Source organism: Pelodiscus sinensis, chromosome 17, assembly GCF_049634645.1.
Source record: "Pelodiscus sinensis isolate JC-2024 chromosome 17, ASM4963464v1, whole genome shotgun sequence".
NCBI classification, from domain to species: Eukaryota; Metazoa; Chordata; order Testudines; family Trionychidae; genus Pelodiscus; species Pelodiscus sinensis.
In genome coordinates, this window is record NC_134727.1 from 5,336,624 (window position 1) to 5,349,334 (window position 12,711).

At 41.3% G+C, this 12,711-nt stretch overlaps 1 protein-coding gene across 6 annotated transcripts in view; it reads right to left on the reverse strand.

Annotated features, from left to right (window-relative positions):
- KCNIP1 (potassium voltage-gated channel interacting protein 1) overlaps positions 1–12,711 on the reverse strand; it is a 725,629-nt gene that overhangs the window by 48,315 nt on the left and 664,603 nt on the right. Inside the window, exon 2 of one of the 6 annotated variants that reach the window (XM_006115769.4) lies at positions 5,360–5,392. The exons of the other annotated variants lie outside the window; for them this stretch is intronic. Within the exon in view, the coding sequence (XP_006115831.1) occupies positions 5,360–5,392 (33 nt within the window). The remainder of the gene's footprint in view (positions 1–5,359; positions 5,393–12,711) is intronic. 6 annotated transcript variants of the gene reach the window in all.

The following is a 12,711-nucleotide window of genomic DNA, read 5'->3' on the forward strand; positions in this document are numbered from 1 at the left end:
CACTATTGCAAATGACACTGAATAGAATTTACATTTCTGTAAACCTCAAGCAACAGAACAGAGTAATTTAAGCCTCTTTCTGCAAGAGTCAAGATAACAACAAATTGTCAGCCTGCGCAAACTTTCACACCCATTCTGACAAAAAATATCATTCATCGCAGGGGGAAAGAGATTTTTTTCCAAACACAATTGGAACTCTCTATTTATACACAAGATCTGAAAAAATGGCACAATCCCTCTCCCATTGACATCAAAGGAAAAGAATTCCATTGATGTCCAAGTGAGCAGGAATGGGGCCACTATTATATTTTTCCCTGCAAATCTTTCAGTGCCACTGGAATTAAGTCTCCTACATTGGGTTCTGCAAGAAAAGAATAATGTTTGACTGTCAGACTAGACAAAAGCCATTTCTTTGACAATGACTTTTAATTTTTTTTAATGTAATGCACAGACACTCATTTCCTGGTCAAATAGAATAATCCGCTTCTGTGAAAGGCCGTATTCATTAATTAGAATCATTCAGTTTCTATTTACTACTGTTCCCACAAGAGGGCAGATAATATACCACCATCGGTCTGAAAATAGGATATGGCTGCTTTCAAGAACCTTGTTGGGATTAAATATGCAAGTTTATTTATGTATTTATTTATTTAACATAGTATGAAAAAAGCCTAACCAATGTTCTGCGTAGAAGATACTCACAATAAAGAAATCCATCCATTTCTCCAGATGTAATCAGCAACACCGCAACTTGGAGATGGGGTGGGTAATAGACTCAGATATAGTGCCCTAATAGGTTGCATGAGCGTCCATCATCACGATAACCAACCAGAATGGTGCAAAATCTTCATTAAAGATGTTTCACATCATGCCGTTACCAGTGAACCCTTGTGATAGCAGCTTTCGACGCCCTGAAAGGGGGGGAGGTGTCCAAAGAAGCTGGAGAAAGGCTGTTTTCCATAGTGACAGATGACAGAATGAGGAGCAATAGTTTAAAGTTGCACTGTGGGAGGTCTAGGTTGGAAATTAGGAAAAACTATTTCCCTAGAAATGTTGTGAAGCACTGGAATGGGTTACGTAGGGAAGTGGTGAAATCTCCATCCCTAGAGTTTTTAAGTCTTGGCTTGACAAAGCCCTGGCTGGGATTATTTAGTTGAGATTGGTCCTGCTTTGGGCAGGGGGTTGGACTCCATGACCTCTTGAGGTCTCTTCCAACCCTATGATTCTATGATAAGCAGTAAACTCTTGAGGATCAGACACTATTACTGAAAATTCCTCATCTTCTAGTCCTCAAAAATCGCACATCTAGGAACTAGCAGCAGAAATACCTCCATATTCCTATGCATCACGATACAAAAACAGTTCCCCAGATGAGCCATGAGCTTTATAGATCATGAGTTGCATTAGGAAACATATGGAAAGTCAATAAAGTTAATAGAACATAGCTGCAATGTTTTGACAATAACCCATTCCACGAGGCACATGGGCGAATGCATTCTGTGCTAACTTATGTACCAGAATACCTTCAGGTGTAATTCTGAGTACAGCTTGTTATAACAGTCAAATATGGAGGTGACTTTTGAAAGGCCTGAATTAGTGATGTGAGGTTTAGCTAAAGAATCTAATAGCACTTGGGATTCCAAAAGAACTCCATGAATGAGAACCTCTTTGGGAAGCAGTGGACATGTTTCTCCAAAAGGTCATGCAACCACAAAGCACAGTGACTGCGTATGTAGCTCTGCTAGTGTAAAGGGAAAACCTTACCTGGCTTGGATGGAAGACAGACAGCTGAGGGTCAGTAGAATAATAGTAATGGGACTACAGCACAACATTTGTATCTCATCTAGTGGACTCTGAAATGGGGTGGAGGAGTGATAGATAGGAACCCCACAAGACCCTACATGCGTTTATCAGGGTGACAGAGCTCTTGACAAATCTACTTCCCTATCATCACCTTTCTGAAATCTATCTGAAAGGAGCACTAAGAGGAGTGTGGATCCTACTGCGTCAACATTAGAGAAGTTACACTCAGCTGGTTTGCTGCCACTCTTACATGTGTTAAACTGGACCAGATTCATTCCTAGTGTACCTTCAGGGGCCAACATAACGCTGCATGCAGGACATACCCACTGGGGTATGTCTACATAACAGCGTTACTTTGGAATAACTGACGTTATTTCGAAATAACACAATGTGTGTCTAAACAGCAAGCCATTATTTTGAAATAACGTCAAGATGGAGGACGTCTTACTCTGACTCCTGTAATACTCTTTCATAAGGAGTAAGGAAGTTGAAGGAAGAGTGTTCTTCCTTGGACTTCCTGCTGTGTAGGCAGCATCAAAAGCTGAGTTAAGCTATTTCGACTTCAGCTACATAATTGATGTAGCTGAAGTTGTGTAGCTTAATTCAACTTTTGCCCTTCAGTGTAGATGTGCCCTAGGAGTCTAGTTATTCCATGATGGCACCATGTGGGCCTCAAAAGGGTATTTGTCAGGACATTCCATTTGTTAATTGACTCAATTCCCCTCTCCCACAAGTTTGAAGGTGCCTTACGATTATCCCCAATGTAACCATTACTTATCATTCCATCTTAAATATTGCCTTCTTAAAAGTGTCGGTGTGGTATTTTAGTAAAAGGCCCCCTGTGGTTTCCTCACTGGGCCAGATTATGCTTGTCTTACTCTTACCACATACTCCCTCTGAAGTCAGTGGGCCAAATGCAACTCTAGTGAAGCTAATGGACTGTCTCCCCTCCTATTAAAAACTATTCAAAGGAGTATGGTGAGCAGACTTTGGTCTTCTTGGAGAAAACAGAGACACACATAGAAGGCATATGATGCCACTAACCACTCACATCTTAAACATGAACAGGTAATGGATCTGAACTGCTGATCACATATAGCCCTGGAAGCTGAAATTTTCACATGCCCTTTTGGGGGACATTTGGTCCTGTCAGTGAATTCTATTCGGTAACACTGAGTTCTTGTTAATATGACATGTGGCTGTTCTTTTGAGCTTATATTTATAATCACATTTATATTTATCAGGTTATATTACTGAAATATTAATAAATGATTAATACCTGCCCAAACACATTACAAACACGTGTACTATGGATTACAGATGGTTATGAGCAAATCAGTCATAGGTGTTGTACATAGTTATAAGAAACCCATTGTTTGCTCGGATTCTACCATCCATCAGTTAATCATTAAAATAACTATTCAGTCCAGTCAGAATTATGTTTTAAATGTAGTTTTAATATTAAGAGTGACGAAAGGGACTTTTTTCCTTCTGAGAAGATGGGACCATTCCCTAATTTGAACAGAAAACAAACAACAATTCTGATTTTGGTGGATTTCAGTCAGGGGTTACAATGCAAGGCCTCCATCTCACTCAACTGCGTAGCTTCCAGAGATGACATTACATTCAAACACGGAATTAGACAAATTAGCTTTGGAATCTTGAAACACATTTCTATAATAAATTCCCCTGTACAAAAATTAATGCTGTGTAACATACCTACAGTGGCCATGATTAATTGTAAACTGGCCAAGTATTAGGTGAAATGGGTAATTTAACAGCAGAATGGTTTAAATTATGAGAGAGACTTGGTAGAGTGTATATTAATTTTATTTACAGAAATCATTACCTGTATTTAGGAACAAGAACCTCAAGGAGAATTAGCTAATTAACTCTGGCTCAAAATTAATGATACCAAGATGTAATTCTTGCCAGAATTTCTAAATCAACATCCTCAGGGCCATCAACAAGGAGGGCGGGGGGAAAGGGGCAGCTTCCCTTGGGCCCCATGACTTATATGCCAGGGACCCAGGCTTTTAAAATGGCAGCCGAAGCCCCAGGCAGCATGGACTGGGCAGTGCTGAAGGACCTGGGACCTGGAGTCAGCCCCGTACCCTTATCTTGTGTAGAGGCCTGTCAAGTTTGTTAGCAGCCCTGTAGTACATTCAGTATCTCAATGATATGACAGTAAAGAAATCACTCAGGACTTGAGTTTGAAAGGATTTACTAGGCAACGTGGTTCTGAGGATAAGGCTGGGGAGTCAGGAGTTATGGGTCTAGCGCCACTGTTGATGTAGGTACATAACCTTGGTCAAGACATGTCACCTTCTCTACATGGCGAGTTAGTCTATAGCAAGCTAGGGTGAGAGTCCACAGCACACGAGCTTGCCGTACAGTAACTCACTCTGTGGGATCCTGCAGTAGGCTTGCTAGAAGTTCTGTAGTGCGCTTCGAGGTGCTCCCATTTCAAAGGGCAGCCCGTCAGAGTGCACGACAGAGCCTGGAAGTCAACTACCCACAACGTTTCCCAGATAAATCTACAGTGTGTGGAAAGGGTTAAGTAGAATTTCCTCATGGTCAATATTAATAAAAAATTGCACCGAGTACCTACTAAAATATCAATTTAATATGGAACATGTTTAATTAAAGTTGAACTGTGATTTATTAATAAATCATTATTGTTATTGCCTGGTTGGAGAGATTAATTTCCATACCAAAGAGACTCGAATTCCTTTTTGTTTCTACATTGGCCACAGTGGCTTTTCAATATCTATCCCACTTCCTGGAAACATCAAAAGATTATTTGAGCTCTACTTTGCCCACTAAATCTACAACACTGAAATGAATTACACAAACAGTTAAGCTTAATGAGCATATTATGCCCGGCAGAGCCTTGGTGAAAACCAACTCTGCAGAAAGTTTATACTAAAATGTGACACAGAACATAGAAAAATACAATTTGGGGACCCTAGGGTAACACTTCCAATGATCATTGCAATGTATTTTATTCACAAACACTTTGCCTTCTGATTCTTTTGGGTGCATTTCACTCTAGCTCTCCTGCACAGAAAAGCATGACCCAAGCACCTGTTTTCACCACACTGTGATCTGTGGAAAGTGCTCTAAACTTATTACATGGACTTTCCGTATTCACTCTATGCAAAGTCCAAATGGAAAACAAGCCAGAATGAAAATAACTCTACATGGTTTTAGTCAGTTTTCACTCATACCAAAGCACTAAATAAATGAACTAACCAGCTGCTGCTAACACTATCCAGCACCGAATAAATCACGGCAGAGAAAGAAGACCGTCATATGACTCCAGATTCTGGCTATGCACAGGACACTTTTTACCCAGGTAGGGGGCATTGCACAACATGAAAATATACCTGGGGCGGGGGGAGGGAAGGGTGAATTTTCTGCCACCTTTACCTTACTTGCTAACAAACATGTGAAGGGGCAGCAGAGTTAATCAAGTAGCACCTTGCCCTTGCTTAGGAAACTCCTTCCTTCGAAAGTTATATGACCAAGACAGTCAAATTGGTTTAAATTTTACCTCTCTGAGACAGGTAAGACCATCGGGCGAAGTCTAGGAAAAAGTAAGAAAAAAATTTAACAAAAAGAAAATTAAAATCATATACACTATTGTATAAGCTGGACAGGATCTTAAAGAGATCTGAGCTCTTCTGGTTCTTTTTTGACTACTCCGTATCTCCCTGCGTTGCTTCTCTCTCTTACGCAGAAGGGCAGACAAGGAAGTCAAGGGTCCCTCTCTCCTGTATGACAATGAAACACAGGACATTGCAGGAAGGAAGATGTGCAACTGGTCATGCAACCATGCGATCAGTGGTGGAGATCAATGAGGTGGGAATGTGACACAACATGGAAGGAGCAATCCGCTCGGCTATGGAGAGCCTCTGAAAGCAAATCCTCTCCCTCATGCAAGCTTAAAAATTTGGACAAAATGGCTCCCTTTTCCAGTCATGGGAGACTCGCATCTTCTTCTTCCTCATCATGGCCAGAATACTTCTTTGGCTGTAGAAAGGAAAATGGGTTAGTGGAGGCACCGCGACGTCCGTGGGGCTGGAGGTCTCTTCAGAATCGCCACGCTTGCTGCGAAGTCATTTGATGCTATTGTCGTGAGCCTTGGGAGGAAGTGTTAGTAAATGAGGTTTAAAAAAACAGTTGGACTGGCTTTTCTTTGTTTGAGAACCGTAGTTAGTTCCATTTTCTGTCCCAGTCTCTCTTTACCTTAGGATTTGCTTTGTAGATTTGGTCTGCAACTGTTTATGAAGAATCACATGGATCTTTAGAGCATTTTTCAGCATATCAATGTACATACATTTCTTGGCCCTTAATTCCATGCTCCTACCTCTGGGACAGTTCAGCTTCCATTGGTTTCCATAGCTTCCATTTAGTTAACGCCACACAAAAATACCTAACGGGCATGTAGTGTTTCTATGTGGTGCCCTTCATCACATTGTCCAGTTCCCCACAGCTGATCTTTTCCTGGCCAGTGACCAGGGGCATTAATGCAGCACACGAACAAGCACAACTTGCTCAGTGGCTGCTGCTATGTGAATGTGTCCCCCGTCAGTGTTAGATGGGAAATGGGGAGAAATTCTGTGGCCAGGTGGAAGCCAAAGATCAGCAGGATCATAGAATTCCAAAGCACATGCTCATCCCCTTGAGAGAGACCCAACAGGTCAGTTGTGCAGGCAAGGAAGTGCATGACGAAAGCTTGTGCTGCTATGACACATCTGTGCCTGCCTTTACTGTTCTCATAGCTCCACCGATGTCAGCGGAGTCATGACAAATTTACATGAATTAAAGTTCTGGCCCCTAAAATCCTAAAGCCATGGTGAATTGCATGGGGTATCTCTAATTCTTGTAAAATACACAACCAACCAGACAAAGGACAAGTGGAATTGTAAGGATCCACAAAAGGGCAAAGTTGAGCTTACATTTGTATTCATATTGCCCAGCCATATTATTCCCATGTTGAACAGTTACAGCAAAGGGGCTGGGGGCTAGGCAATCTTCATAAAGTTTCCTATTTCGCTCTCCTCTGAGCCCATCTTGACGGATGGGGTTTCAGCTGGTCCTAGACCAGGGTTCAGGCAGCAACATGAGTAAACGACAAAGCCTTTGGAATTGTAGTTGTGGTTGCGAATGTAACCCTTGCTGTGATAGAAATAATTTAGTATCTATCCCTGCACCTGTGATTCGTTTAAACACAGGTTGTTATTTCTAATACATTTTGTATTTCTCTGCAATTGTAGTATGGCTTTCTCTTCAGACAAAACTACCAAAGTCCAGTTGATTCTGAAGTATTTGTCCTACACTCCTCAAGAAATAAAGAGGGAGCTACAGAACAAACTAAACACAGAGGATGAAAAACTAATCTGAGGCTTTAATGTCACTCCCAACCCCCGCTCCTGCTGAAAATATGTATTTCACCTCATAACCTACACAAACAGTCCATTTCTGGAAATAGGTTTAAAAAAACCCCCAAATTTTGAAAAAGAAGCTCAGAAAAATAGCAGAGGTGCCAGGGCCGGCCTACAACATTGTGGCACCTGAGGTGGGGAGCTCAAATGATGCTCCCATACCCTCTCGCTGCACCAGCAGCAGACACAATTTTCTACACTCTGGGTCCTAGTGGCTCCCCCCACAGTCTGGCACCTGAGGCGGCCGCCTCAGTTCGCCTCATGGTAAGGCCAGCCCTGAGAGGTGCAGACAATGTCTATGAGGAATCCCGTGGCACCTTAAAAACTAACAGGTTTATCTGGGCCTAAGCTTTGTGGGTAAAAACTAACAGGTAAAAACTCACAAAAGCTTATGCCCAAATAAATCTGTTAGTCTTGAAGATGCCACAGGACTCCTAGTTGTTTAATTTTATTAACTACTGAAAGACTGATTGTAAGGACTGTAAGTGGTAGGCCAGGATCATTACCATAAGAAAATAAAAAGTAAACATGGATTCTAAACCTTAAACTTTTAGTGAAAGCAAGAGTTGAATCAAACAGCTTTTCGCACCCTGACAGATGGTACAAGCAGGTAACAATGCCTTAGAACACAGGCTGGAGCTACATGCCAGCCAGGACCAAACTTCCCCAGTTCAAAATCTTTGTTCTCCAGACGTTCCTCCAGAAGTTGAGGTGGGGCGTGGGTAGGGGGAAAGAGAGGCCAGGAGATGTCACTATCCCTCTTTTATACCTTCTTCCAGTTCAGTAGAAAGACCCTTTCTGTGACTTGTGTTAGTCTGCCCCATCGCTTACCTATTGCCCATCTGCCTTTCGATATAACTGAAAGGCTGCTTGTGGGTTTTCCCAGCCTCAGAACTTAGTTCAGTAACACCTAGAGCAACACTACGTAACTTCATACACAATGATAGCACGTGCAATCCAACAGGGTATTAAGGTTTAACAGACTAAGCATTTAAAATGACACCTCACACGGCATACAAAACGTATCAGTTATAGGTCCATGGTGAATATGCAGGCTCCAGGGCATTGCTTTGAGATCCAGCATCAGCGGATAAGTTGTCCTCCCAAGAATGACAGCATGCATAAATAAGGACTACTCGGCTGACAGAGGTCATGCCATTGGCATCAACCCATGGTAATGATGAAATCGGTGAAGAGGAACAAAAGAGTTTATTAAAATATACTAAGATTATTTAGAGAGAAACTGCCATCATTTTAGCTATAATCTTCCTTCACAAATTCAAACCATCCTCCAGGCACACTAAACTTGACTCTCCTCATACATGACCAGTCTCTTAAGGACACCAGGTAATAGCTAAGCCTGCAAAAGAGTGCATCTCCCAAAACTTTTAAAATCCAATTAATCTTTCATTGCAGTTTGATTATAAAAGTGTTCTGGGGACCTTTGCAGCCTTCTGGGAGCTAGAGGAAGAAAAAGCTGCCAGGTACAGAAATAAGCTGCTATTTTTTTTAAGTGTTTACTGCTACAAACCTTATTTCCTAAGACCTGCTCATAAGATTGCTGCATTCCCCCCTTGACACTTACATTTACTACCGTTTTTATTCACAGTTACATCTATTCCTCTTAAAGGCACAACCACTGTTTGAGTGACCAAACTGGAACTCCAAATCCTGCTTCATATGACATTCCTCAGGACCTTGGGGGTGCTCTGCATTGAAAAATGCTTAAGTGTGCTTAAATGGTGAGCAGCTGTTCCCACGTTCCCATTGTCTAAGAAAACAAATGATCATACTTAGTGCATACGATTCACTCGGGTGTACTGCAGGGCTAGAATACAAGGGAACAACATCATTTGACTGGCTTGTAAGAAGTAAGTCACAATATTAGTGCAGTTATAGCCCTAAGCTAAGCAAATAGGCTCCTCTGGATAACTTTTCATCTCCTTCTGCCATACTCTACATCCCTAAAGTTTTATTTCTATTTCGGGTGTTGCAGAATGGCCCCGCTCATTTGAGCACATGACCTGGAAAAAGAACCTTTGTACAGAACTTTCTTTAGCAAGACTCCTCTAGCAAGCTAAAGTAGCTATGAGAAGAAAAAGCCTTGTCTTTGTCAGGGAAAATGCAGCATGGTTGACACTCCAAGGGCACGTCTAGACTTGCTTTCACTTTCAAAAGAAGATATGTAAATTTGGTGCAAATTTGCATATCTTCTTCTGATGGCTTGTTCGAAAGAGGTTCTTTCGAAAAAGAAATTCAAAATGATTTTCCATTTAGGTATTTCCTTAAATTGTATCCTATTTTTTTAAAGAGATTCAAAATAAAAAAAAGCATGATTTTGGTTTGCTAAACATTTGAAATGCCAGCAAAACAAACAAGTCAGCTATTCACAGAGGTCTGCTAATCATATTAAACATGCCACAAGGTATGCACCATTAAAATTGTTGACTGTACACACCAAGAAAACTTAGCTTTATGCATACTTATTTTTATTAGCAGATTGTAATAAAAATGTGACGACGGTATAATTACCGAGTGAATTTGGATACCCAAAATTGTGTTTCAAGGATGTGTGCAAGTGAAACCTCAAAGAAATGGACATGGATGTGGACAAATGGGAAGAACGCAAGCAAGACCACAGCCTTGGGAAACAAGAGCTTAACAAAGGTCTCTGGAGTCATGACAAGAAGCAGTTCAGCCTAGCAGAGAAGAAAGAGCTTGCAGAACAAGGCAATGACTCACCTTCAAATGCGACGGATGTGGAAAAGATTCCCTTGAGTGGGTCTCTGCAGCCACATGCACAACTACCGTAAAACCAACTCTGTTAATGCTTTGCCTCTGAAGGGTACATAGCCATGGTCTCTCAAGACTGAAGGATAACAACTACTACTAACTGGTTGGTCATATGCAGTTATACAAGGTTCTCTATTCACTCTGGGCAGTCGCAGCCTCTAAACCATCTCCCCCCCCACATTCCATTAATCACTAGAAGCATATCTGTGGATGACCAATTCTTTCCAAGTGCGCCTGCCTTTCCAGTCCTATTTATTTTTGAAATATCTTAAGAATGGGGTAGAATGAAAATGTCCCATTTTTCACTGGTTCCCCCATTCTCCGCATTCTTTAACTTAACAGTGTTTGAGTTTGCTTGCAGGTCACAATGCTGGCTTTGTGTCACAAATAAAACTTCAGTTTACACTACCAATGGTAATAAACTCTTTTGATTATGCCCCTGCCTTTCAATCAGCGACAGCGCACTTTGTATATTGAAGCAAGATGATGAAATGTCGGTTGGCACCACACCAGTCTCCATAAAAATGAAATAAAAACCAACAGCATTTACATCGCAGCTCTCTACACAGTTGAATAATTTTTGCAAGGTTTATGAAGCTACAATAGGCACATTTCACAGGCTGCAGAATCTAGCGGCACCTTTCGCTTCAGCCTGCTAAAGGGAAAAGCTGAATTCATTCTGCATCATGTCTTCAATTCCATTTTATGCATCTCTCTGCACTGAGGATGGCTCAGTTTGACACAGTCGCGTTAAGAAAATAATTCAATTTTGGGCTTTTGATTGAGGTCTTAAAGGATAATTTCCCCCACTTTAGATTGTTTTGGCATGGTACAGGTTTATACAGTTTACTGTCTTAGGGAGTGCCTAGCAAGAGCAAAAATCTTTGCAATAATATAAACCTCTAGAGCACTGCCATTTCGAAGATAGTATTCTCATTAGGATGCAGGTTGGTGTAAGTAGAAACCTGTTCAAAACTGGGGTACTTGCTGGCTCTTTGAGGCTGCAATTAATCTCTAATTTACCATTTCAAGTTCGTTCCAGCTAGGTAATGCCTGTAAGCCAACTAAAAGTGATGGACGTGAAATGGGCTCTGACTTTCACATGTTATTTCCACCTAGCAGAAACCACAAAGTCACAAGCCTTGCCTATATCACTGCGGGCTATTGATAGAAGTTATGCAACTGCAACCATGTCAATAGGGTAGCTGAAGTCGTCATACTTAGCTCTGCTTACCGTGGTATTCTCACAGTGGTAAGTCGGCAGCTGATGCTCTCCTGTTGACTCCATTTACTCTTCTTGTTTTGGTGGAGTTCCAGAGTCAATGGGAGAGCACTCAACGGTCGATTAAACATGTCTATAGTAGATGCGATAAATCTATCACCACTGGATCAATCACAGCTCATTCATCCAATCCGTAGTGAATATATGCCCTGAGTGATCCAATAAAGTAATGGGCGACAGACAAGAGAATCTAACAGTTCTTTGTGTATGACTGTTATTGGATCCACAAATTAATAGAAAATTATGTCTGATTTAATGCTCATTCCCATTTGCACTGGTGTAGCCTCATTGACTCCAGCAGATTTACGCCAACGAAAGTGATACCCTAATCAAACCTGGTGAGCCTAGTTCTAGAATTACTAGGACCTCAGCCATCCAAAAAGTGCCACCAGGATAGTATCGTTGGTTTCTTGTATTGGGAACTCCCCCAGTGCAAGAACAACAGAAGGCAGCCTGCAGAACCCATGGTATAGGATCATGCTGAGAAAGTAGTTGAGGAGAAGGAGGAACTCTTGGGGGAAGAAGCCAAGTGCTTTATGATTCCAACTCTTGTGTGCTGTAGACTAGTCCATTGATGGCCATACCAAACTGCTATAAATTACAGTAGCCTCTACAGTTGTTTTCACTTGGTTCCGGTGGTTGCCATGGCATAACTGTTGGTAAGACTATGCATAAGACCTCCTTCAAAAAGGGAGTTAATAGAGCAACAAACAAAAAAGTAGGAAGCCTTCAATTAATATGTATCTTATGGGATTTAATTGTCAACGTCATTATGAAGCATTACGAAGTGTTTGGAGACACAATGTCTTTCAGTGGTTTCTTTGGCTAAGACAAGCTCAAGGGAAGTTCAGATCCCTGGGCATATTGTGGATTGCAACCCAGCACAACTGATTATTGTAGGAAAAAATACTTCATATGCAGTTTGGGTTCTTTTTTGATTACAGCAATGAGGTGTAAATGTTACCCTGAATAAGTGATCCTGGAGGTCCATTTATTATTTCAAGCCATCTTTTGAGCCAAAGGGTTTGGTATTTGTTCACCCACCCACGCACGACTTACTTTTCAAATTGTCCCCCAGGGTTTAAAAAAGACAATTAGGTAAATGAAGCAAAGAATAACTGATCATCACAGAGCAATAAGAGAGAAAGCAGTTAAAATATCCTGCTGCTGATCCCCATTTTTACCCAGCAGGACGGCCAATCTCTGCTTTAGATACTGGAGCACAAAGTATATTTGATTACTAATATTTTGTAATTTAGACTATGAAAAGGGAAGAGAATAAAATAAAGGCACTGGATTGTCATGGGCCAAATGGAGAGCTTCAAGCTTTCTCAAAAAGAAGAGAGAGGCTAGAGTCTAGAAAGGCTTCAGATCAATTGCCTG